Here is a 26,314-nt window from a genome sequence, read left to right as displayed (position 1 = left end):
AAGTAAAGGGCAGTCTACGACGTTGTTAACTAGTTTAAACAGGATTATTTGAGCTGTAATCACTCTTCTATACTCCAGAGTTTGAATTGAATTTAGTGTACAGGGAAATTTATATTTGATTAAATTTATGAATTTCTTATGTATCTTTTCTAGGTTGTTTATATATATATATATTATATTGGGGATTTCATATAATTGAAGCATATTCTAACTGACTTCTCACATATGTGTTATATAGCAAGATAAATGTTTTGGAAGTCATTAGATATTTTCATTAAAAAACCTAGCATTTCGTATGCCTTATTAATAATTCCTATAATGTGAATATCGAACACAAGCTTGGAATCTAAAACTATTTCTAAATCTCTGATAACGTTCTTCCTTTGGACCATTTCATTCATAAGAGTATACTGAAAATTAAAAAGATTATGTTTACGCGAGAAAGATATACAAGTGCATTTATTAATGTTAAGGGCAACATGGTTGATGCGGCAATAATCTGAGAGGCGGCTCAAATCAGATTTTAGAAGGTTGCCGTCCTCAATTGAAATTATTTTCATAAATATTTTACTATCATCAGCAAAGAGTACAGATTTGGCATGATGAAAGCATTTCCGAATGTCGTTAATAAATATATTAAATAAAAGGGGCCCTAGAATTGATCCTTGTGGTACGCCAGATGTAACAGAAAAACAGTTGGATTTATATCCAGAAATTACTACAGCTTGTGATCTGTTATCAATGTTAGTACATATCCATCGATACAAATCACCACTGATGCCAATTAGTTTAATTTTTAATAGTAAAGTTTTGTGATCAACTTTATCGAAGGCTTTACTAAAGTCCGTGTAGATTGAGTCAATTTGGAATCGGTTGTCCATATTTTTCAAAAAATAATTTGTATTATAAACTAAATTTGTTGCGGTAGATCTTCCAGGTATAAAACCATGTTATCAAGTACTAAAAGACGATTTAAGTGCTTAGGATATTTGATCATAAATTATCTTCTCAAATAGTTTAGAAAAATTGATTGGTCTATAATTTTTGATCTCCGATTAAGGGCCTGATTAATAAGAGAAGTAAAAGCAGTTTTCCAAAGATTAGGGACAACGCCATAATTTATTGACTTGAAAAGCAACGCGAGCGGACTTCCCAGTTGTTCAGCGCAGTTTTATAAATATGGGTGGTATAAGATCAGGTCCAGCTCCTTTTGTGGAATCGTGATTCTTTATGTACTTTAATATAATATAATAATATATCAAGACTATTAAAATTATTGTAAAATGTTTCACATATACGAGGGGTAGTAGAATGTTTACGATGAAGATAGAAAATATCAGACAGTCTAGTTGGTCTAGAGGGGACACGGTAAGGAAGCAATTTTTTTTTTCATGTATGCGTTTTACTTTGCATCTTATTACTTAAATTTTTGCCGTCACCTTCTTTTATTGTTTTGATTTAAAATATGATAGAACGATTACCTACTGTTTCAAATTTAATAAATTTGGAAATAACAGATATTTGTATCTAATGAACAACCAGTTTTGTACATTTGTTTTATGTGTAAACCGCAAAACTCTGTAATTGATCCTGTGCATAATATAAGTACATTCACCAGCGTATCCCCTAATTTGGTTATAAGCCCTTAGGTAGGTAGGTGTTGGGATAGCATAATGAACATTATTAGCATTTAGAATTTTTAATCATTGTACATTAGCATTGGCAAGGGCTAAAACTTAGATAAAATAATTTATTAATTATATTTTGTATACTAATCTGCCCGTCGAAATAAAAACAAAAAAAACATTCAAATCTCAAAGTATAGCTACACTTACAGTACTTTTATAATTAGATTTATTTTAGGAAAAGACAATATTTATTTATCATATCATGTACATAAAACTAAACATAAATATTATCTTACTTTGACCGTCTTAAGTAAGAAAGTAAAAAAAATAAAAAATAGTTATAATCAGAACTAATAAAGAAAAAATAATTAAAAAACTGTATTTTTAGAAGAAGGCGGTTACATAGTAAAAATAATAAAGATCTCCAAATATAAAATAAAGAAAAAAAGCAAAAAGAAAGTTCAGTGGTTATTTGAACTAAGAATGCCAAAAAATTTTTTTGGAAAAAAAACAACAGTTTTTAGATATATTGCATCCAGAAAATAAGAATATATAAAAATTTAAATAGTTAGAACAGTCAATATAAATTTTCAACAGTGATGTAAGCTGTTGATTAAGTACATTATTGGTATCAAAATAAAAGCAGTATAAAAATTAAAAAATGGTAGAAATTTAGTTAAATAAAGGAAAAATGCAAATATGATTATAATACATACATATTTGAATTATATACTTATAATAATAAAGTAAATAAAAATAAAAAAATAAAGTAAAATAAATTTAAAGAATAAGAAAAAATAATCTTTCCCTCACTAAGCATCCAAAAATTACCGAATGATCCGAACGGGGGACCAAACGACCCCAGCGCCTACTTGTATACGGCGTCAGGAGAATAAAACGTTGGATGTACTTATGACCGTGCAATAATTTATTCATGTTTTCGCTTACACATATTTTACTGATTCGTTTATTTTATTCATTTTTGTTAGTTTGCCGAATGCCTATATACGAGTACATTAGCAATAGTGAAATTGACCCTTGTATTATTTACGTCTATTTTTGTTTTAACATTTAAAAAAAAACAACTTTTTCAAAATTCAAAAACAAAAACAGGAAAATGCTTCTTTCTATTATTTGTTTTATTTGATTTATATCGAATACAAACAGATGTACATGTTAAATTAATTTAAATAAAAACAATAAACATGTATACGTACTCGTAGTAGGGCTTGCCATCCAATTATATGTAATCACTCAATTATACTGCACTAAAGCGACAGCGGTTTAAAGTTTAAACCATAAAAATAATAAATATACCATATATAATAAAATAAATATGGACAAAACAAAGACATAGTGGGAAGGAAAAGAGGGAAATGGATAAGGAGCGGTGAAAGATGATTGAAGGAAAGTAGGAGTGAAAAAAATGGATTTGATTTCATGATTAAGAGGAAGAAAAGAGACAAAACGTCTGTTCTCTGTTATTATTTCACGATTACAAAAATATAGGGCAAATAGCTTTAATAATAAAACTTGAGTTTTCGAATTAAAATCAGTCTATGGGGGATTCGAATCCCCCGTTCGGCCCGGCTAGGTTAAGTATATAAAAATATCGTAGAAGGTTCAAAACATAATAATGAACAGGCGTACTGTCTATAAGGAATCTTCTATATTTCATATGGGAGAGATGAAAAATTGTTTGCGTGACCGGAAAAAACGATATTATAATAACGAAATGCTCTAAAGAAAGAATCATTTTTCCTTGAGTTAGTCTGGCGTTGTTAACTAGTTCAAATAGGAATAATTGATCTCCAGTCACTCTTCTATACTCCAGAGTTTGAAATGCATTTGGTGTTGAATGTAATTGGTATTTTATTGACTTTGTATTTTTTTTCGGTATGGTATTATCATCGCTACGATTTTGTAAAGTTTAATTACCCCGCACTTAACGTCACTGGTTCTCTTCGGTGAGTTGTCTTAATTGGTGAGTTGGCTTTTCGGAAACTGGAAACATATCACTACTCTCTGTCATTAGTTGATTAAGAAGAACTTGAGATGCCATTTAAAGTAGTTAATTTTTATTAAAATCATTTTCATTCATGTTTTCATACATTCTAGAGAAACTTCGAAGTACAATTGAACGTAGTTATGCCGAAAGCAGCCAGCCATAGAAAAGCGAAACTGAGATAATAGCACGTTTGTGAAAACAGTGAATATATAAATCTCCACAACAGTTGGAATGTTTTTGACTTTGACAAATGATAAACATTTAATAAATTAGTTTTTAAAAATTTTTAAACAAGTATCCAATTTTGTGTTTTATCTGTTTTATTAGTAGTTTTGAAGTATCGTAAGATTTTTCTAGAGCTGTGGGTATTTTCTACTAATTAAAAAATGACGTTCTTGAGATCAACACATTTTTTAGAAGGTAGTTATTACTGTTTTTTGCATAAAAGCGGCCTTGCTATTTTAAGCAGAACATATTATTGACCTTACTGCACCCTATAACACCAATATCTAATTGTTAACTGGCTGCTTTCGGCATAAATACGTTAAATTAAATGCTCGAATTTGCGCCGTGTGTGCGAAAACATTTTTAAAATTGTAAATAAACAAACTCGTTTGCCTTAGCACGAGTCTTTTCCTACTAGGCATTACTTTAAAATATTTTTTAAAAAAATTCTTTCATAATCCAAATAAAAAAATTATCCTTTCATGCTAAGACAAAAAATTTCGTAAATCATTAGCATGCGAAATTTATTTGCTAGGCTAAAAATTTCGCCTGCTAATGAAATTAAAAAAATAGCAATAATTGGCCTCACTTGTTTGTATGTTGTAGGTGTCGCGTAAGGGGGAGGACCTTCATCTCCCCCCTTTCTACCCTCGGGCTGCCACCGCCACCCATAATAGTCGCCCTATCGACTGCGCCATGTGGGAGAGGCGTCACGACGCATGCGCGCGAGGGGCGCTTGCGCTACTGGGAAATGAGAGCATGATGTGTCAGCCATATTTTGAAACTCAAATACGCAATTTTAATGGGTACTTTTAATTTTAATTTTTAGATAAAAATGGATATTTTTTTATTTATTTTGTTCTATTTGTTTTGTCTATCTTCTTCATCATCTAAAACAAAATAATGTTTATTTATTATTTTATATGTGTACAAAATGGCGGCCTCCGTGGTGTAGTGGTCAAGACGCTTGACTCACACACGAAAGGTTCCGGGTTCGATTCCCGGTGAGAACACAAACATTAAAAGGTGATTTTTCTCAAGCCTGGGTGTTCTGTGATGTAATTCACCACTGTAATTGGGCCTCCTGGCCTGTTGTGGTGCAAAAAAAAAAAATTAAAAAAAAAAAAAAAAAAAAAAAATATGACTGTACTCTTTTACTTTTATGACTGTACAAAATTATGTCTGAGCACCCGATGACAAACTGTTATTTAATAGTTTATCGGGACAAACGGTTTGCAAAAACAAGCATAATGACCTGTACATTGGTTTGTGTTTCAAATCAAATAAACAAAAAACAAACAAAACATTTCTAAACATATGTTTATTATATTTAATGTTTGTATTTCTTGTTTTTCCTTTCTTTTTAATTTTTGTTTAGATTTAATTTTATATTACTTTTTACACTTGCCAAATACAAGAGCCTGACTCTTTTTTAGCAAGTGCAACCAGAATTTTTTATATTTTTCTTTGTGTAGGGTTTTTTTATATTAAAAAAGTTTTAATAATAAAAAAAAAAAACATTTCTATATTTACCCAAATATTTCAAGTTTCAAACCACTGGAGGTGTTGAGTTGAAAGACCTGTTAAAGGTAGTAAGTTTTAAAGTCATATAATTGTGTGTATGTTATAAAAAAAATACGTTTTTTTTCTCTGGGTATATATTCATTTCATATCATTTGTTTATATTTTTTATCATAACATAACGACAGTTAAATATTGTAGTTAAAACCTACCTGTTAAACCATAATATTTTATGAAAAACGTATGGCATTGCCAGGAATCAAACTCGGGACCTTAAGCGTGGTAGGCGAACGCGCCAACACTATGCAAGGAGGCGGACTCATAATATTTGCACTCGAATTTTTCAGGATGTTCGTACTAAGTAATGAAAATTTCAAATGAAAGTTTTCACTGAAATTATGTTTAATGAACAATTATTTGATTACGATATATTAATTCTTTCCTTATTTTAATATATCCTTCTAAAACACATAAATTAATGCCATTTTTGAAGAACTTACAAAAAATACCTGTCCTGACCTATAGTTGAAAAGTGGATAGTAAACGTTTTGCATTAATGGAAATATACACCTTGCCACCCTCCGCAGTGGCACAAACACAACACTGAATCCTGAAAGCGATAACCAGCAGACAGTCCGTCTCCGTATTTCGGAGGGAATAGTCGCGGTGTGGGGCTAGATTCTCGCGCGCGTTCGTATATTTCCCGACACTTTATCATACTAAAAACTATAATTCCTTTCGATATGTTATTTAAAACACGAAAGTATTGAGAATCCGTACCTACCCATTTAATGAGTCACCCGGGATCGTTCCTTTACAGGGTTGTGATCGGGAGGCGACAACCCTCCGATAGGTAAATAACTACTATCGGGTAGCGCAGTGTTTCTGTGGGTGTAATATTTTAAGGTTATGTAAGTGTTTTACAAAGAGAAACCTTTCGTTTTGTTAAAGTTGATAATAATGCTTCTTACGAAGACTAACAGTTCCGCGAGGATTTATTTGGCGACATTTCGAGGTTTCGTCAAAAAGTGTCCGCGGTCTTGACAACAAATCGCGAGGGTGATATAAACAAACAAAAGTGGGTGGCTGTTTCAATTATTTTGACAGATCGGCGAAATACTCTTTGGATTTAATGTAAGTTTCTCGAATCTGTGCAGTGAGAAAAGAGGTGGAAGTGATTGGAATATAGTTCAGTCAGGGGAGACGATGAGTCGCGCGTCAGCCTGAGTGGCCGCAGTTTCCCCCGCACTCGGCGCCGGGCGCGCCAGACCGCCCGACAATAAAGAAGGTAAAGGTGAAGATGTCCTCGATGTCCGCCCAGGGCGTGGTGGAAAGAGCCTCGGCAGAGCTGTCCAAGCGCATCAACGGGCTCGGGCTGCGAGGCAAGCACCACTCGCCGGGCGGCGCTCGCGCCAGCGTCATGGAGCGCGTCACCAGCGCGCTGTGCGGCGGCTCGGCGGCGCTGGGCGCGCCCGATAAGCCGGCACGCGCGCCCGCGCGTCGCGCGCCGCGCCGCCCACGTGCGCAGGCGCCGCCCGGCTACCTGCCGTGGGACGCGCTGGTGCTGGACGAGAAGTTCCTGTGCCGGCTGTTCCTGTACTTCTCGGCGGGCGAGCGGCGCGCGCTGGCGCAGGTGTGCTCGCGCTGGCGGGACGTGCTGTACCGGCCGCGCTGGTGGGCCGGGCTGCTGCCCGTGCTGCGCTGCCGCGAGCTGCGCGCCGCGCCGCCGGCGGCCCGCGCGCGCCTGTACGCCTCGCTGGTGCGGCGCGGCTTCCGCGCGCTGGCGCTGTCCGGCGCCACGGACGAGGACGCGCTGGAGCTCCCCGCCAGCTTCCCCCTGGCGGCGGCCCACGTGCACTCCCTCAGCCTGCGCTGCTCCAGCCTCAGCGACCGCGGCCTGGAGACCCTGCTGGACCACCTCCAGGTTACGATCGTTGTATACATATTTTAATCCACTAGCCGATATGCCTCTACTGACATTTTTCGGTGAAACTGCATTTTAAATATAATTTATGGTGGTTTTAAAATACTGCGTCATATTAATCGTTTTGATCGCTTTCAACGTAATAATGTAATTTAACAGCAAACTAAAATGAAACAACAGACTACAACAATAGAAGTTAGTATATGACCTCCCTTATCTAACACCAACTAAAGAACTCTTTAAAAAAACTAAACATGAATTTTTCAACGGAAATGTTTAAAGTGTATTTTTAAATTAGCCATTATTGTCACTTAAGACAAATAACTTAAACTTTAAAAAAAATGTAACACACAATACAAAAAAAATAAAATAATGTAATTATCCCAGAATGAGTTTGCTAACTCATGGGAATACAATTATGTTTTGTACATTTTTGTATTTTAAAATAAAAAAAATAAAAATAACAATAATAATGTATGATTTCCTTAATAAATAAATAAACATCACTTACAACATTTTAAAATGAGACAAGGACAATCGAGACTAACGAAGGAACTGAAATTATACAATGAACTACCAGACAAAACTAAAAAAAAGCCTCAGTCAACCTTTTCAAAAGATGTTAAAAATATTATGAGAATGCATAGCAGGGCCTGCTATCCAATTATGCGTATTTAATAATTTTAGTAAATCAAGCAAAAATTAAAACAAAGTAAAAAATAAAATGATATGTAATTAGAACAATGTTCTTGATATAAATTAAAATAAAATAAATAAAGCAGAGAAAGGAAAATAAGGAATGTGACGAGGAGTGGTGGAAGATGAATGAAGGAAAGTAAGAGTATAAAATTGCATTTGATTTGGTGACGATAAATAAAGAGTTAATCTATGTAATGACTCCCTTAAAATGCTTGGTTTTGTTCTTAGAAATGCCAAGATCTTTTCTAACACTCAGATTTTGAGGACATTGTATAATTCCTTGGTAAGAAGTCGTTTGGAGTTTAGTTCCATTATTTGGTCGCCACATGAGACTCGATACTCTTTGATGGTGGAGAGAGTGCAGAAAAAATTTCTGCGCTATCTGTACCTTAAAGAGTGTGGATATTATCCTTGGCTCTTCCCAACTGACTTTTTACTGGGAATGCTAGGCTATCAGTCATTATGGAGGAGGAGGGACGTTCATTTGGGTGTTCACTTTTTCCAGGTGATCGGTGGTCGCATACATAACTCAGAAATTCTGATGGATGTAGGTCTGTTCGTACCTGATAACTATCTTCGACAAAGACAGCATCGATTGTTTTACCTACCGCGATGCAGAACCAACCTGCCAATGGTTATGCCGGTTGGTAGGGCAATCTTGCTACTTAATCGCATCGCCTCGGATGTCGACATATTTCACGACAGTGGGCCTTCCCTTAGGAAAGCACTTTCTAACATTTAATTTTTCTTTTTACATTTTGTTATATTATTTTAATAACATAATTATCTACTGTAATTTGTGATTTATTATTGTATTTAGAATGAATTGGGTCTTTTTCTGTAATGTTCTAAATATCTGAATAAATAAATGAAATAAATGAAAGAGCAAAAAAAAGACAAAACGGCTCTTCTCCGTTATATTCGATACAAGCTTGTTAGTTCTAATCTGTACCGTGAAGTATTAAATATATCTAGACTATTAAAATTCTTATTCTTCTTCTTCGCAGTTTCAATCCTGGGGATTGGTTTGCTGCAAAGTCCTGCATATCGTCCTCCAGTGGTCTCTATTTTCTGCAGCCCTCTTCAGCTCGACACATTAGGCACAGTTTAAAACCTCGCACACTTGCTCCAAATATTCCCGTCGGGGGCGCCCTCTATAATTTGTCCCCTCAGCTATTCCCTCTATGATATCGTGCAGGAGACCCTCATGGCGCATAATGTGGCCGATCCATCGGGCTCGCCTATCTGAGATGGTTTTGATTAGGTGCCTACCTTCTTCGATTCTGTTGAGAACCTCGTCATTAGTGATGTGGTCTCCCCAGAAAATTCCTAATATTTTTCTGTAGCACCACATCTCGAAGGCTTCTAGTCTTTTTTTTTTATCTCTTTCGGTAAGACACCATGTCTCACAACCGTACATCAATATGCTCCATACATATGTCTTGGCAAGTTGCTTGCGGTGTTTTAGATTGATATTATTTGACTCAAAAATCTTTAATTTTTTGTTAAACGCAAACCTCGCTTGGTGATACGGCAGTCGACATCTCTTTTTGTTCTCCCATCCCAGTTGATCCTGCTTCCAAGGTACACAAACTCTTTCACGTTTTTCAGAGTTGCTCCTGACATTTCTAATTATTCGTTGTTCATTACAGGCCACAGTCATTACTTTGGTTTTGCTCCGATTTATTTTCATATTATATTTGTTATTTAATACACTCTCCAATTCTTGTTAAATGTTCACAAATACGAAGGATGGTAGAATTTTTCCTATGATTAGTTTTAACATTAGGAATATCGAGAAGATCAGACGACTGTCTTAGTTGGTCTGGAGGGGACATGGCAAGCAAGTAGATACATTACATAGTTCTGGGGAATCAAACTTATTGTTTACAATTTTATAAAGAAGGGTCTTGTCGTAGATGTTTCTTCTGTTTGATAGTGAATCAAGGTTAAGAAATTTAAAAGAAGCTGTGTAATTTGGAAAATGCAAATGAAATTTGTACTCTACTCGTTTCAGAAATCTATTTTTAACATTTTTAACGGGGAACTTCAGCCCTATGACCTGCCATTGGAGGGTTTAAGTGGCCACTTTACACACTGTGTAACATTCACTATTCTGCCTATATTTGTACATCTATATTCCTTCGATTCTTCCATCCGTTGACGTCTACAAAAATTTGGATAAACTCAGAACATTGTAGATAAATCCACCCGGTCCAAAAAGAATTATATAAATTGAAAAATATTTTCAGGCGTTGCCTAGTAGGTATGTAGGTGAAATAATTCAATCATGTAAATCTCACCCGCAACAATAAAAGTTCCAGCTTTTTAACTTCACAAACGTCAACGAATGGAAGAATCGAAGGAATATAGATGTTCAATTATAGGCAGAATGGTGAATGTTACACAGTGTGTAAAGTGGCCACTTAATCATCCACGGGGCTTATAATCAATTACAGGTTATAAGCCCCGTAGATGCCTAGACTTCTATAGCCCTTCTATAAAACGTTATTCATCTCTGTTGTATAATGTAAACATTTTATTAAGTTCTATGATTAACATAGTCTAATACGATATTTAAATCTATACTTATTCTAGCATTATTTATCACCTTTTTTTAATTTCTTTATTTTTGTTTCAAAATACAAAAATGTACAAAACATAATTGTATTCCCATGAGTTAGCAAACTCATTCTGGGATCGATACAATTAAAGATTATCAGATAAAAATACATTTAATTGAACATAATTAAAGCGGTCAAATTTCGGAAACCTTTTTAAAAACAAAATATAATATTTTATTTAACATTAATTTACAACGTCAAGGGTTATCGATAATTAATTTATAGAATTTTTTTTTAGTGTAATTTGATTTCCATTCGTAGACTGGTAAGAAATTGATTTAAGGTGAATAGGCAGGAGGTTATATTGAGTAGAGGCAATGTAGAGGAGTGACCTCAATCCGTATTTAGAGGAGTGTACAGTTGTACAGGGGGTAAATGCAGACTGTTATGAGATCGTGTGCGATGGTTATGTATATCTCTGTTAAAAGTAAGCGCTAAATTTGAGTTTAATTTATGTTGCAATATTTGTAAAATAGTTATTTCATATGAAGGTAAAATACTATATGGAATTATATTTGCTTGACTGTCATTATTTATAATATTTAAACTGCTCTTTTATATGTACATTTACATTAAGTTACGTGTATTCACTACTTATTTTTTGCCTAATCCAGTTTTTTTTATATAAATTTAATATGGAATTGAGAGTTAAGAGGCATGGTGGTGTCTGGGAATTTTTATGAATTGGTATTTGAACACTGTTTTTCTGTCACTCTCTTGCGAATGCCTTCCTGATACTGTGCAAAACAGACAACTGCACGTCGCGCGTCGAACTGATTTTGCCTAGCTAAAATCGACAAAACTGACCATTCACTGTCCTGGGCCCCGATTACAATGAGAAGTTAACATTTATCTTCAATTTTATCTACACAGTAAAATTAAAATTTCTGCATGAAAAGCAAAATATGCAGACATTTTTTTCTTTTAAACATGTTCAATTATATGTTACCGACAAAGATACTTTGAATGTTAATATAAATATACTTATTTCCTTACACAAATATCGGTTTTTCTTTGTAGACAGTCGAAGATAACTCTATTCACGTGATATTGTAATGCCGCGATTATGAATGGCTGTCTTCATCGGTATATACTGAGAAGGTAAAATCTAATATCGATATTTATGTACGAAATCCATAATTTAAAAAAAAGTTTTAATTACGCATTTTTTTCAATTTTTACTTTTATTTAAGAATCTAAACATGAACAGAAAAAAATATATAAATAAAAATAATGAAACCCACTAAACCGTGAAACCGGCTTGTCAGCAGGTTTCTTATTTTTCCTTTACAAAAAAAAAACGTTAGAGAAATTATATAAATTTAAAAAGTAATATTGACATTATTAAGAACTAAAAGCATGCGTATTTTTTACACAAAATTTACATTTAAAAAAAATATAAATGACTGTTAACGTAAAATAATAATCAATATATAGCCTTGATACATATAAGCCATTTAATTATTTTTTTCTTAAAAGTTTCGTCAACATTTTCTTTTATGATCTGCTTAGGAAACTTATTGAGAATTTTAGTAATTATATAATGAAGTGTTATTTGGCCATACTTGTTTACAAACCTCGGTACTGACAAGTCTTCACTTTGTGCTAGCCTTGTATTATGTGTATGTATATACCTTTTCTGGTAGTTACTATTAAATCGATATATAGTAACAAAATTAAGCTATAGAATAGCATTTACGGACAGGCACCCTTGCTTTTAAAAAAGTTGGGTACCTCTACCTTATTAATTCTAGCTGATCTGTTAATTAATTTAACTGCCGAGTTTTGTAAAGATTTTTTTTTTTAATATTGTTTGCACAAGAAAGGCCCCAACTGGTAATACCATACCTAATACCTAATAGTTGATTCCGCTAATGATTGATAAATAAGTCTTACTGTTTTTATTGGTACAAAATATTTCATTCTAAACATACTGACTATAACTGTCCTTAATCTTTTACATAATTTGGTAATATGTTTATCCCATAAAAAAATTTATCAATAGTACCATTATGAAGATATTTGAAACTATTTTTATTTATTTATTAATATTTTTCGATTACAAACTATAATTAATAATAAAAATAATGTGACCTTACTGGGGTTTCCCGTGCCGAGGACACTTAACAATTTAGTTTTTTTAAATTGCATTTGAGAATAAACAAAGAAGACTAACTTAAAAAACAAACATAATAAACAAATATTCAGACAGTTTTTAAAACAAGGTATTTATGTACATCTATATTATTTATATTACAAAACACACAATGAAAACAACAAAAACCTAACATAAGCTATACAGTTGTGGAGCAGTTGATTCAGCATTGGTATGGGCGAATGAGACAATCCATTTTAGTTCTATATGAATTAATTTTACTTTATTTTACTACTATTTACTATATTACTATATAGATACTATATTAATTTGATTTAGTGCTGGTACATGAGGGGATTTTATATGATGGTTTGTATTGTCACAAAAATGTTTTCTTTTTATGTACGGTCCAAAATGAGTTTTTTTAATAACTCCTGGGAGTACAATATCTACTTTATATATTATATATTTTAATAATAAACATATAAAAAAACAAGAATAAAAAAGTGTGTTTATTTGTATGAAAATTAAAAGAATCTTTCTCAGTTAGACTATGTTAATCATACAACTTCATAAAATGTTTACATTATACAACATTGTTGTTGAATACCGTTTTATAGAAGGGACGAGAGAAGTCTAGGCATCCACAGGGCTTATAACCTGTCATTGGCGGGTTTAAGTGGGCACTTTACACATTGTGTAACATTCATCATTCTGCCTATAATTGAACATCTATATTCCTTCGATTCTTCCATTCGTTGACGTTTGTAAAGTTAAAAAGCTGGAACCTTTATTGTTGCGGGTGAGATTTACATGATTGAATTATTTCACCTACATACCTACTAGGCAACGCCTGAAAATATTTTCCAATTTATATAATTCTTCTTGGACCAGGTGGATTTATCTACAATGTTTTGAGTTTGAGTGAATCGAAGGAATATAGATGTTCAAATATAGGCAGAATGGTGAATGTTACACAGTGTGTAAAGTGACCACTTAAATCCTCCAATGACAGGTCATAAGCCCTTTTGGATGCCTAGACTTTAGATGGTTTAATTACTATTTTTAAAAAATACCATATAATCTTTTACAGAATATTTTTTTTTTCTTTCTTATGTTGCACAAAAATATTATAACTGTGTATTTATTATAGGAGCAAAAATTAATTAACATTTTCTTGTATACCCACGAACAGGCCATGCTTTTGTGGGATTTTTTCGTTTACTATTTTTACTATAAATATGTATTTTATTGCTAGGTAACTATCATTTATTTTTTTAATACTGTTTTACCTCTTATGTTTATTGTAAAAAAACAAAATTTTATAAAAAAACGACTTCTTTATTCCATTCTATAAAAAGTTATTCATCTCTGTTGTATTATGTAAATATTATTAGCTCCCTAGGGGGTTAAATCCAGTCCTTGTCTACAAAAATTTGGACAAACTCAAAACATTGTTACTTAATAAAATAAATAGTAAAAAAATTGCAGCGCAATATAAAAATGTACATAATACATTTGTGGGTACTTTTTGCAAACCCGGCCAAATCCATCTTTCTTTATCTTGAGCAAATTGCAATAAACTTATACAATACTTAACTTCAACTTTTTTTTAACTTTATTTTTTTATTATAATCAGTAATTATTTTACACATTAACAGTGGTGAAATAAGCGTGATTTTGTCAAGATTGTGAAATAATAAATTTAAATTATAAATTCCAACTTTACAATACTCAAGTAGAGGTTGCCATCTTTGCAACAAACCCGACAATTTAAAAGTCAAGTTATTACAAATAAAACCGTATTTTTAACAAACAATGTTATGATTATTGTAAAAAATTGTATTTATGTTTCAATTAATATCCCACTTTTTTTAGATTTTGGATTTTGCCGGGTTTACGCGTGGTTACGCGTGGTTGTCAATTTATTAAAGTAGCTTTTAAAATCCGAGTGATAAAATACAATAAATATTCAATACGCCCGCATATTTTGCCTCACTTTTATCCCTCGTCACAAGTGTAATATTTCGTCCGGTTATTCTTCCAATCGAATAATATCAAGTATTGAATTATTCACGAGAGAGCAGTTTGTCTGTTCAATGATGTAATTTAATGTGAAGATCTTCCATTGCTCAATTCGGTAGGTGTCAGTTACAAGTAAGAGATAATAATGATTAATTACAATCGAATGAGCTCCCCGAATCACAGATTCCGTCTCTCGCGATACCAACATAATACTCGTATGTATTTTATTTATTTATTAAGATTTACAAACGTGCATAACATACCAGGGGCCGCGTATAGAAGCGATTATGGGCAGCTTACCATTATATTTGACTAATCATAGTAAGGTTTTACTGTAACTTTATTTACAGAAAAACAAATTAATCATTACCATTTATTTAAAATCATTTTCACCGTTTGTATTTTTATGCTAATATAAATATAAATATTAATAAAGCGAGCCCAGCGCCTGCGGCGAGCCAAGAAACTAGCCGATTATTGCAGATTATTTTTTCTTACAAATAAGTATACTATATTTTGAATGTCTTAACCCCAGTGCGGGTTTTTTCTCCTAGTTTAAAGTGCAGATTACACAAATAATTTGAAGATTTTTGATTTGGAAAACAATATTTCAAACATTGTTTCTTAAGGGCTATTTTTCTTTGAGATGGTACTTTTGACATAAGACCACAATTACTTACATACGTCATATTGCAGGACATATGGCGCTCGACGCGGCCATTTTTAGCACTATTAATGTTTAGAACAATTCGGCCAGTTGACATTTCAATTAAATATTTAATATCGACTAAATTCGTAGTGCTATTTTTTATTGAGTTATGTATTAAAGTAATAAATAATATAATTTATCACGAAGTTACATCGTTTGAGTTGATTTCACAGATGAGAGTTGTTGTATCACACAAAACCACAGAAAAATATCAATTTATAGTATATATTACTTTTATTATATTATGTACCTTCTGTGTAGGTACAAATATATGATTTTTTTATAGCTTACCTGTAAATAAAATCACCATTTGCCACTGAGTACATACATATTTAAAGGTAACATAGGTATAGAAATCAATTTGAACAAATATTCGATATTTTTAATACAAATTCTGTTAATGAATCAAAACGTATTCTCACTCATTATTTTTTATAAAAGTAATGGATTTATTTTTGAAAATATTAATTAATTTAACTTTGTTTTCTGGAATACGTGATTTTTATTTCTTTATGTGTTAGACATACTTTAAATTTTACATTGGTTTACTGCCAAATGGCTACTTCTTCCAACCAACTTATGATAGTTCACCTAATAAAGGTAGTATTTAGTTAATTTAAGATTTTTTTTATTGCTCTAAAAAACTTTTAATTTATAAAGAACTAATGTTGTATTAACTTTTTTAATATTTTCATCTAATTATTCTCAACTTCACTATATTTATTTATTTATTTATTTATTCACACTCTTTATCAAAATACAATTCCATGTTCACTTTGCCCAGCTAACAAGGGTACATACCCCGTTCCAAGCTAGGCAATTACATTGTAATATATTATAATAGTTAAGAAATTAATATAAAGCACAGACAAACAAAATATAAACTTATTCGGATACTCATTTTGATTCATATACATACAGACATACACATATATACACATGTACATACACATATATACACATGTACATACACACACACGTATATACAGCCATGCGCATACACATACATACATTCATAAAAACATAGACAATTTATTTATGCGAAACTTCATTGTTGTTATCTATAAATATATATTTTTTTAATTATTCCTTATTTTTTATATTTTGTTTTTGACATCCAGTAAGGTTCTCCAATCCGTGGCATGCATCAACTTTTCTGACTCCCTACGACCAATGTCATGAAAGAGCGAGGTCAACACCTTCCGTAACTTGACAACACTCCCGTCTTTCCACGATTCTGGCAAAAGGTTATGGACCTTTTTGCCTACGTTATAGTGTTGTCTCGATGCCAGAACAGTGTTGACCCCTTCACTTAGTATCAGATCCCTATTAGAGTATCTTGTATTATGGTTGTGGTTGACGCTTGGGTAAATGTCTCTCTTTATGTGTGTAACCACTACCGTTCTCAACATATACTGTTGAATAATATTCAGTACTCTGAATTCTTTGAAGAGCAAGTCACTTGGATAACGAAATTATATTTATATTAAATTTATATTTAGAACAAAATATTTTCTCATGGTTATTGTTATCTTCTATTTAGAGATGTTATGTTTCTTTTTTACTTTTTTTGTTTTTTTAAATTATATGTTCTCTCAATTGTTTTGTTTAAATTATTCTTTTATATTTAATACTATGTACTACATAATTATTGTGCACTGCTGTTATTATATATGTAAAACATTGATTTGTAAAAAGTTCTTTGAATCGTTGAGGTATTAATAAATAAAAAAAATAATTAACAAATATATAAAGAATAGAAGAGAAATAAGAAGAAAGAAAAAAAACGCATAACAATTTACATGTATTCAGTTTTTTTTTTTATATTTGCAATTCACAGTTTGTCACATAGCTAAGCAATCGGCAAAAGGCAAAAGAATAGTGCATTTAGAAATTTGCATTGGAACATAGTAATAATTTTTTTGTTTATTTTATTTTATTTTTGCACCAAAACAAGCCAGGAGGCCCAATTACAGCGGTGAATTACATCACGGAACACCCAGGCTTGAGAAAAATCTTTTTTTTTTGTGTTTTCACCGGGAATCGAACCCGGAACCCTCTGTATGTGAGTTAAGCGTCTTGACCGCTTTACCACGGAGGCCGCTAATAAAGGTATAAAAAAAAAATACACTAAGCATTAAGAAGTATATGATTTATTAATGCTTTGTTTAGTTTGTTCACAATATTTTAAAACTCATATAAATATTCAATTAGGTAAACTATATTATATATTTCTTATAAAAGTTTATCAACATCATATTTTAAGGCTTTCTATCTCTTTTACTTCTTCTGGTCAGTCATTCTACAATTTTAAACCCCTGTACATTGAGTTTTGTGACCGTTTTACTCTTCATTGATAGTTTTTAGTGTGATTCCAAGCGGGTGAAGAGCACAGTTCTGTGTGTGAAATAGAACCAGAACCCTAGACAAGTATTTTCGACTCGATGCCAACTCTCAGCTGAAAATCCTGAAAAAGGAAATCGAGTAGAAATAAGTCGGCCTTATTATTATTATTATTATTCATTTATTAGTTTATACATACAATGTTACAAAATGGCACAAAAAACACTCTGGCAAATTCTGCTAGTACTAGGAGTAGGCTCAGTATATGAAGGGTCGGCAATCCAGAAATATTAATACGCCTAATGTTGCAATCGGTTCCTATATGGGCAAATGCCTGTTCTAAGAAACCGATTGATTGCGGCAAATATGGTTTACGAATATGTTTCCTATAAATAAAAAGTAATATTGAAGAAATATAGTGTGATATTGCAGCATAAAAAAACAAATATTTCACGTCGCCCGCGCCTTTGCCGTGGATCGAACTTAGGACCTCAAGCATAGTGGACAAACGCACTAACCACTACGCCACGAGGCTGATATTTTTTAAATTATTTAAAATACAAACAGATGTGCAGGTTAAATTATTACAAATAGAAACTATAAAAAAGATATAAACAGGTGTTCTTTAAACCCTGTCACATCCGAAACCACGATGATCAGTATGAGCAAGAAGACATATAGGCACATTAAAATATTTTTTTAGAACGAGTAAAATTTAAAAAAATAAAATATTTAAAAAAACAAATGGTTGCTAACTTCTGCAGGAGAGGAACGAGGGGGGGGGGAGTCTGACACATTCCGCAGAAGTAAGCAACCATTTGTTCTTTTTAATATTTTATTTTTACAAATTTTCTTTATTCTAAATATTTTTTAAAATATGCTAATATGTCTTCTTGCCCGTACTGATCATCGTGGTTTCGGATCTAACAGGGTTTAAAGAACACCCTGTATAAATAAATCAATTAATACCGATGCTAATCTTCAATAGAAGAGTGGAATAAAAGGAGAAGAACGGGGTCTTAAAAAAACCATAACGCATTTTGAAAGAGAATGTCTTGTTTTTATTTTCAGGGAAAAGCGGTTACGAAATCCTGAAAAGCGTTTTCAGAAATTACCGTGATATTTGCTACGCAAAACACGTGGACCGTTGTGACAATACGCCAATCCTTTTCCCGGGATGGAGTTAATAATAGAAAGCGCATTGGAAATGGATGTCACAAGCGTCGGCGTCGCGACGCTTTAGAATTTTCAGCATGTTTTGACACCAAGAATAGCGGACTGAAAATAAAAGCCGCTTCCTGAAATAAATTACGCGATACTTTAAGAGTTCTTGAGTTGTCATTCACTCATCTCTGAGATGAAACACTTTGATCTATGAATACTTCGTCATTCCTCTTTATAATTGTGAGATTTCTGCGCGGGAGTACGAATAACGTGTTTACCTAGTACCTAGTTCTAATACATACAATCAGTTTTGTGCTTCAGCGTTGAAATTTTTTACAATGTACCTTAAATAAAATAGTGACACTATAAAATTGTAATAGTTTACAAAACTTGTCAATCGATCGTGAAAACAAAAAACGAATTTTTTTCTAATGATTTACCCTAATATTACATTTTCAACTCACTATTAGAAAATGGAAATCAAGTTGGGGTAGAGAGGGATTCAAACCTTAGACCTCTGATCCGTGAGTTTGCAACACAACCACGGAACTACAACCCGATTAACCCTTTTCTTGTCAATGTATCCTATAGGATACATATGATTTCATTTTTCCTCATGACATAAAACACGAGTAAAACAACATTTTGTTTAAACTGCTTTACCATAATTTTATTCTTCACAAACTTTTCAAAGAAGCAAAAAAAATAAATTGTTTGGGATTCCGAAACCATTCCAATCATTAAATGTGCAAAAAAAAATTTTTCCTTCACAGATTTGATTTAAAAAACAATAAAAGGTATTATTCAAATTTAAAGCATTAATTTCGTGGTTATATACTCCAAACTTCCTGACACAACTCTTTGCCTGTGTAGTTTGTTGGCATAGGCTCTTCTGACTCACAAAATATATGTTCTTTAATTCTGGGTGTCGTTTTCATCTAGATTTAGGCCGTTTTCCTGCTGGATTTTGTAGCATTGAGTTTTACAGGAGTTCTTTGATCTTCCTCTGGATGACTGGAAGAAGATCCACAGACATTACCTGAGTTTCCGTATAGTCTAGTGGTCTCCGTCTCATGTGCCCGAACCTTCCCTGATATCGCTCTTTAGGCTGACTGTTTATGTCAAGACGCGTCAAGAAAATCAAAGATTTGGTGCTCAAAAATCAGACAATTAAAGACCTCGTTGTTACTATTTACATTTCGATGGTCCCTATTAGCAATATCGGTTTCTGCAAAATGACAACTTTTCGATTAATTTGGTATCAACTAAAAGCTAACTCCTGAAACTTTGAGTTTCAGCTATTCTTCCCGCTCCTTGGTGGTCTTCCGGGCAGACGACAAACGGCCGGGATTTCGTGGGCAATGGTATAGGGGATTTTAGAGCTGTCCATTAATAAAATTATTGACGTTATCTCTCCATAATCTATTTACTATGCACTGGATATGGCAATTCCGTCTAACTTCTTGACTCTGGATTCTGCCTCTTTTGGGTTTCCATGCGATTGCCTTTAGTACTTTCATCTCTGACGTTCTGAGCAGTTATTTAGTTTTTCTATTTAGTATTTCTACTTGGTTTTTCGAATTTATTTTCTCATTATCTATCCTCACCTCTGTTGTATACACCATGATTTGATCTGACACACGTTTTGTATATCCGAATTATGTTTTCAATAATCATGTGTTCATTGTACTATACGACATTTCTTAGGGATCCAGATGTTTACTAACTGAGATGGATATGTTCTCATCATCACTATGGTAGCATCATCTGCATGGCGTGTGATGTTAATGACCTTATCTCCCTTAGTAGATTCACTATTTTTTTTTATTCTGCTTGTGTAAGAAAATGATTTTGGCGTATGTATTGTTGTGCTATATTTAGTTATAAAGGTGCTAAACTTGCTTTGTTTCTTTGTTGTTCTCATTAAGTGCGTTTTTCTAAATGTTAATATTATTTACGTCTTAAATTGAATTGTTGTAACTTCTGGGAATGTAATTCAACGTATTATACTTGTAAAAAACTTTGTTTTATGTGATTTATAAACAAAACAACAGATCACATTTGGAGAAAACATAAAATAATAATCAATAACAAGATATCATAATATATTTTTTTAATAAACAATACGTTTTAAGATTTTTTCTTCTGAATATACACAAATATTTATGCATCATTATTTTGTTGTTCTTTATTTCCTTTGCTCTCGGATATCGGAAAGCTTCATCATTAATTTAATGTTCAAAATATATGCAAATCCCTATAAATCCACATAAATCCTATCCCAAAGGTATTAGTAGTAATTGAGTAAAGTCAACAACTTCCTAAGACGTGGTATAATGTAGTATAATATAAGTACGTTCGTACACAAAATTTACGTGTTTGTATATTTACATATACTACAGTGGTAGCTATTACATTACAACCAATTAAAACATACAATGTTGAAGTTGAAAAAAAATCAACGTTAATCCTAAATTTTAAATTGTCCTTTTTCAATGAGTTATAATTATCGTAATAACCTTATTCACATCTAAAGATGCATAGAGTCCTGCATTAATATACACGCTCACCCACGAATACGTAATCCAGATAAATTCAGAGTTGATAATTTATCTTCCAATACAAGATATTATAACCTTGCATGTGTAGACGTAGACAGAATAACAAGAGAAGACAAGACACCACGAGGAACATTGAATAACCGGGGTTTTGTAATGATTTTTGCCCAAACTCAATGTATACAGTTTTTATGCAATGGTCCCGGGCTCAAGTTACCGACCGTTTTCTTTCTATTTAATATAACACCTTTGAATTTTAAAACGCAATGCATCAATTCATTATCTTCAAATTTAAATACCTTAACACTACTAGGATTAATTTAAATTTGGTACCTTTTATTAACTTATATCTGTAATACAATCTTTGAGTTTGTCTAAATGTTTGTAGACACAAGACTGGATTTCACCCCCCCGGGAGTCATTAAGATTAACAAATTACAACAGGGATGGAGAATACCTTAAATAAGGGAATATGGAAGTCTAGGCACTAACAGGGCTCATGACCTGTCGTTGGCTGGTTTAAGTGGCCACTTTACACACTGTGCAACATTCACCATTTTGCACATGTTTGAACATTCATATTTCTTCAATTCTTCCATTCGTTGATTTTATTGAAGTTAAAGAGCTGAAACCTTTATTGTTGTGAAGAGATTCATCTGACTGAATTATTTCACATACTAAGCAATGCCTGAAAACAATGTTTCAATTTCTTCTTGGACGGGTTGGTTTCATTACAATATTTGAGTTTGTCCAAATGTTCGCAGATAAAAGACTGGATTTCACCCCCTCGGTAGTCGTTAAGATTAACAAATTACAACTGGGATGAAGAATACCTAAATAATATAATATGGAAGTCTAGGCATTAACAGGGCTTATGACTTGTCGTTGGCTGGTTGAAGTGGCCACTTTACACACTGTGCAACATTCACCATTTTGCACATGTTTGAACATCCATATTTCTTCAAATCTTCCATTTGTCGATTTTATTGAAGTTAAAGAGCAGAAACCTTTATTGTTGTGAAGAGATTCATCTGACTGAATTATTTCACATACTAAGCAACGCCTGAAAACAATTTTTCAATTTTTAAATTTCTTCTTGGACCAGTTGGTTTCATTACAATTTTCGAGTTTGTCCAAATGTTCGCAGATAAAAGACTGGATTTCACCCCCTCGGGAGTCGTTAAGATTAACAAATTACAACTGGGATGGAGAATACCCAGTCTTTTGTCTACGGACATTTGGACAAACTCAAATATTGAAATAACATCAATAGTTAAGAAATGGGACATAATTATTATAAATTATAAAACATACCGATAGTAATAAAAATTGAAAACGTACCGATTATAATAAAAATTGAAGTGTAAATGTAAATTTGAAAATATACCGATAATAATAAAAAATTGAAGAACAAATATAAATTAGAGAATATACCATTTACAATTAAAGAATTCAACATACGTGTACTAGTAAAAATAAGGAAAATAAAACAAATGTGGCATATTAAAAAGTTTAAAAAAACACTGAACATCCTCATTACTCCCACAGTGAGTTATTGTAACTCATTGTAGAACGTATATTCCTCCCAACTCAACACAGGACTTTGGTTCCATGGAGTTGGGATTTGGGTCTCAATAAATATTACATAAATATATTGCAAATAAAATAAATACATAAATAAAATAAACATTTTTCGAAATTGAATTCTAAAGTATAGTTAATAAAAAAAATGGGATTAATAATTAAGATGAAATATAAAAATAAAAAAAACAACAAATTTGACCCTTACTGTTGGTATTATAAAGCACCGGGAAACTTAGCATTTTCGGGGCGATTTCGGTTTTCGTTGCTGAGCTGAATTATTCATCGAATATGTTAATTGGGATTAGTTCGGTTAAATTGCTAATTTGAATATAAAACAGATCAATCCAAACATTAAGTTAATAGGATTTTTTACCTCTGAGGGCGCTTGATGGGCGATAAAATAACAACAACAAATCGTCACGGTGTTTCACCGTAAGGGTAGGTAGAAAGGATAGAATGCCATATCACAATGTCTTTGCATACAGATCTCGCTTCTTCTTCATCTAAAAATTTTATCATGCACACGCACCGATTATTTCGACTTTTGACATGACCAGACTTAAGATTTTGGTTTATCTGATCATTCCACATCTTCCTTGGTCGTATTCGTCTCACGCTATCGTTAATTTTCGCCATATATACTTGTTTTACTATTCGTTCTACATGATCAAACCATCTCAAAGACCCTTTCTTAATCTTATCAATTATACTTGTCTCAGATTTACACTCTCGTCTGATTTCATCATACATTGGTCGAAGGGATCGCTTTTCAACCGCGTTCACTCGGCTTTCATCCTTTCTCTTCTAGTTCCATGTTTCACTTCCATACATAAGTGTTGAGACTTAAACTCCGTTGAGCAGTGCTAGTTTACCTTCGATTGAAATATTTTTATAAGCAATTACTGTGCTTAGTGCACCGTTCATTTTGTTGCCCGCATTCACTCTCTTTTCAACATCTTTTTCTACTCTTCCATCTCTTGAAAACATGCTTTCTAGATACACAAATTCTTCTACTTGTTATTTACATTTATTATGCAGTCAGTAACCTCACTTCCCCTTTCAAATACCATCACTTTTGACTAACTTTCGTTCATCGCTAATTCGCTCTCCAGGCAAAGGTACATCATACATTCTAGAGACTATTTTTTGCCAGTCCTTGCATATGGAATATGCATTTTTGCACAATGCTATGAATGCATTATGAATACCTTTTGTTAAGTTATTTATTTTTAATTAAAAACGTTTTTTTTTTACAATGTAAAATTACAAGTCGTTTATTATTGTAAATAGAAACAGTATTATAAGTTTTATTTATTGTTTTTGAAATCATAAGTGATACAATATTTTTTCCATATCTTTTAATTAGTAATGTACTGTTTATGATAGATTTACGAAGTATAAATTATGGTTCCTTAGAGCAGGCATTGTCCATATGGGAACCGATGCTTAAGTTGAATATTGGTTTGTAATTTTGCATCTGTGGTTTTTCAAATATATAAATAAATAAAACATTAAAATATGTTATAGTTGCAAGAAAAAAATACATATAATCAAGGGTGAAGTTGATAAATCATCACCAACATAATTCCTACTTTAAGTTTAGATTCCTGAAAAAATGTATGTTTATAAAGGTTAGTTTATTCATCAACATATTACAACAGAAATGAAGAATATTTTAAAGAAGGTAATATAGAAGTCTAGGCATCTACAGGGCTTATGACCTGTCATTGGCTGGTTTAAGTCAAAAACATCAAAAGATGAAAGAATTGAAGAAATATGTGTTCAAATATGGGTAGAATGGTGAAAATTACAAAGTGCGTAAAGTGGCCACTTAAACCAACCAATGACAGGTCATAAGCCCTGTAGATGCCTCGACTTCTATATTACCTTCTCTAAAATGTTCTTCATTTTTGTTGTAATATATTAATATTAACAACTTCCTAGGGAGTTGAATCCAGTCCTTGTCTACAAAAATTTGGAAAAATATTGTTAGTTTATTCAGATTAAAATTTAACCAAAGCACTTTTAAACGTGAGCTACTGCTTCATTATCAAACTTTTTACATTTTTTTATTGAAAACACATGTATTAATAATTTGTTAAGAATTTGGAGCAAGTATTTAACAATTACATGTGAACACCGTACGCCGCGCCGTTAAGTTTAAATAAAATATATACTCGTACATACTCAAAGGTAATACTGTGCCAACAAAAGTGCCTTTTATTTATAATATTTTAAACTTAAAGTTCAAAAATGTGTGCACTTAAGTGGGTATATTGTTAAGTGGTTAAAACCAATATCTAACGACAAAAAACTGGTGAAATATTTTTCGAAAGATATGCGTTTTAAAAAAATATACGTATATTTTTCGATTTAGTGCTGGTTTTGAGTGGACAGATACAGCTTGTATTCATAAATTTATTAGTAAAAGTACATTGTTTCGTTATATGCATTATAAGATGAGGATAGGCTAGACAAAAGGCGCTTGGCCTTATGGAGTTAGGGATACGTTATTATTTTTTTGTATTTTTCGTATGTATATATGAATAAGCAAATAAAAAAACGAAAAAACGTGGGATCGTGCTAAGACTTTGGAAGGAGACAGGTAATTGAATCAAGAAAGGAAATGAGTAAGAAATAAAAATAAATTAAAGTCCTATTCATTTTTTTCTCTTTAATTTTCTTAAAACAGTAACATATAATGTTCAACAATGTTTGAGTATGTCCCAATGCTTGCAGACTGGCTGGATTTCCTCCTTAGGGAGTTATTCATATTTAAATTTATTTCAACAGAGGGAAAACATTTTTGAGAAGGGAATATGGAAGTCTAGGCATTTATAGGGCTTATGACCTGTCATTGGCTGGTTTAAGTGGCCATTTTATACACTGTGTAACATTCACCATTCTGCCCATGTTTGAACATTAGGACATACTCAAACATTGTTGAATTAACTACCTGGTAAAAGAAGAAATATAATTATATTTGCTTAAAGTAAAAAAAATGGTTTTAACCGGGTTATGGATAGTGTCGAAGACTAACGGATCATAGGTCCTAGGTTCCTATCCTGCTCCAACACGACTTCCTATTTTCTATCAGCGAGTTATTTTTGTACAACTCATTTAAGTACGTAAAACTTAAGAACGCAAATATTATTTTTAAAGTGCCCGTGTCAATTTTAATTTGCAGTTAAAACAAAGAAAATAGAA

The 26,314-nt window shown here is 32.5% G+C and overlaps 1 protein-coding gene across 1 annotated transcript in view; it reads left to right on the top strand.

The window, feature by feature from the left end:
• Positions 1 to 6,576: 6,576 nt before the first annotated feature.
• The window catches only part of LOC148282485 (F-box/LRR-repeat protein 16), a 188,294-nt gene continuing 168,556 nt past the window's right edge, over positions 6,577 to 26,314 (top strand). The window contains exon 1 of the mRNA XM_088225023.1: positions 6,577 to 7,306. Within this exon, the coding sequence (XP_088081149.1) occupies positions 6,683 to 7,306 (624 nt within the window). The 5' untranslated portion in view covers positions 6,577 to 6,682. The remainder of the gene's footprint in view (positions 7,307 to 26,314) is intronic.

Source organism: Micrasema longulum, unplaced genomic scaffold, assembly GCF_059751315.1.
Source record: "Micrasema longulum isolate JH-2025_06_02 unplaced genomic scaffold, ASM5975131v1 h1tg000323l, whole genome shotgun sequence".
Lineage (NCBI taxonomy): Eukaryota > Metazoa > Arthropoda > Insecta > Trichoptera > Brachycentridae > Micrasema > Micrasema longulum.
Note: the sequence above shows the minus strand (reverse complement) of the source record. Positions and strands in the feature narration are given on the sequence as shown.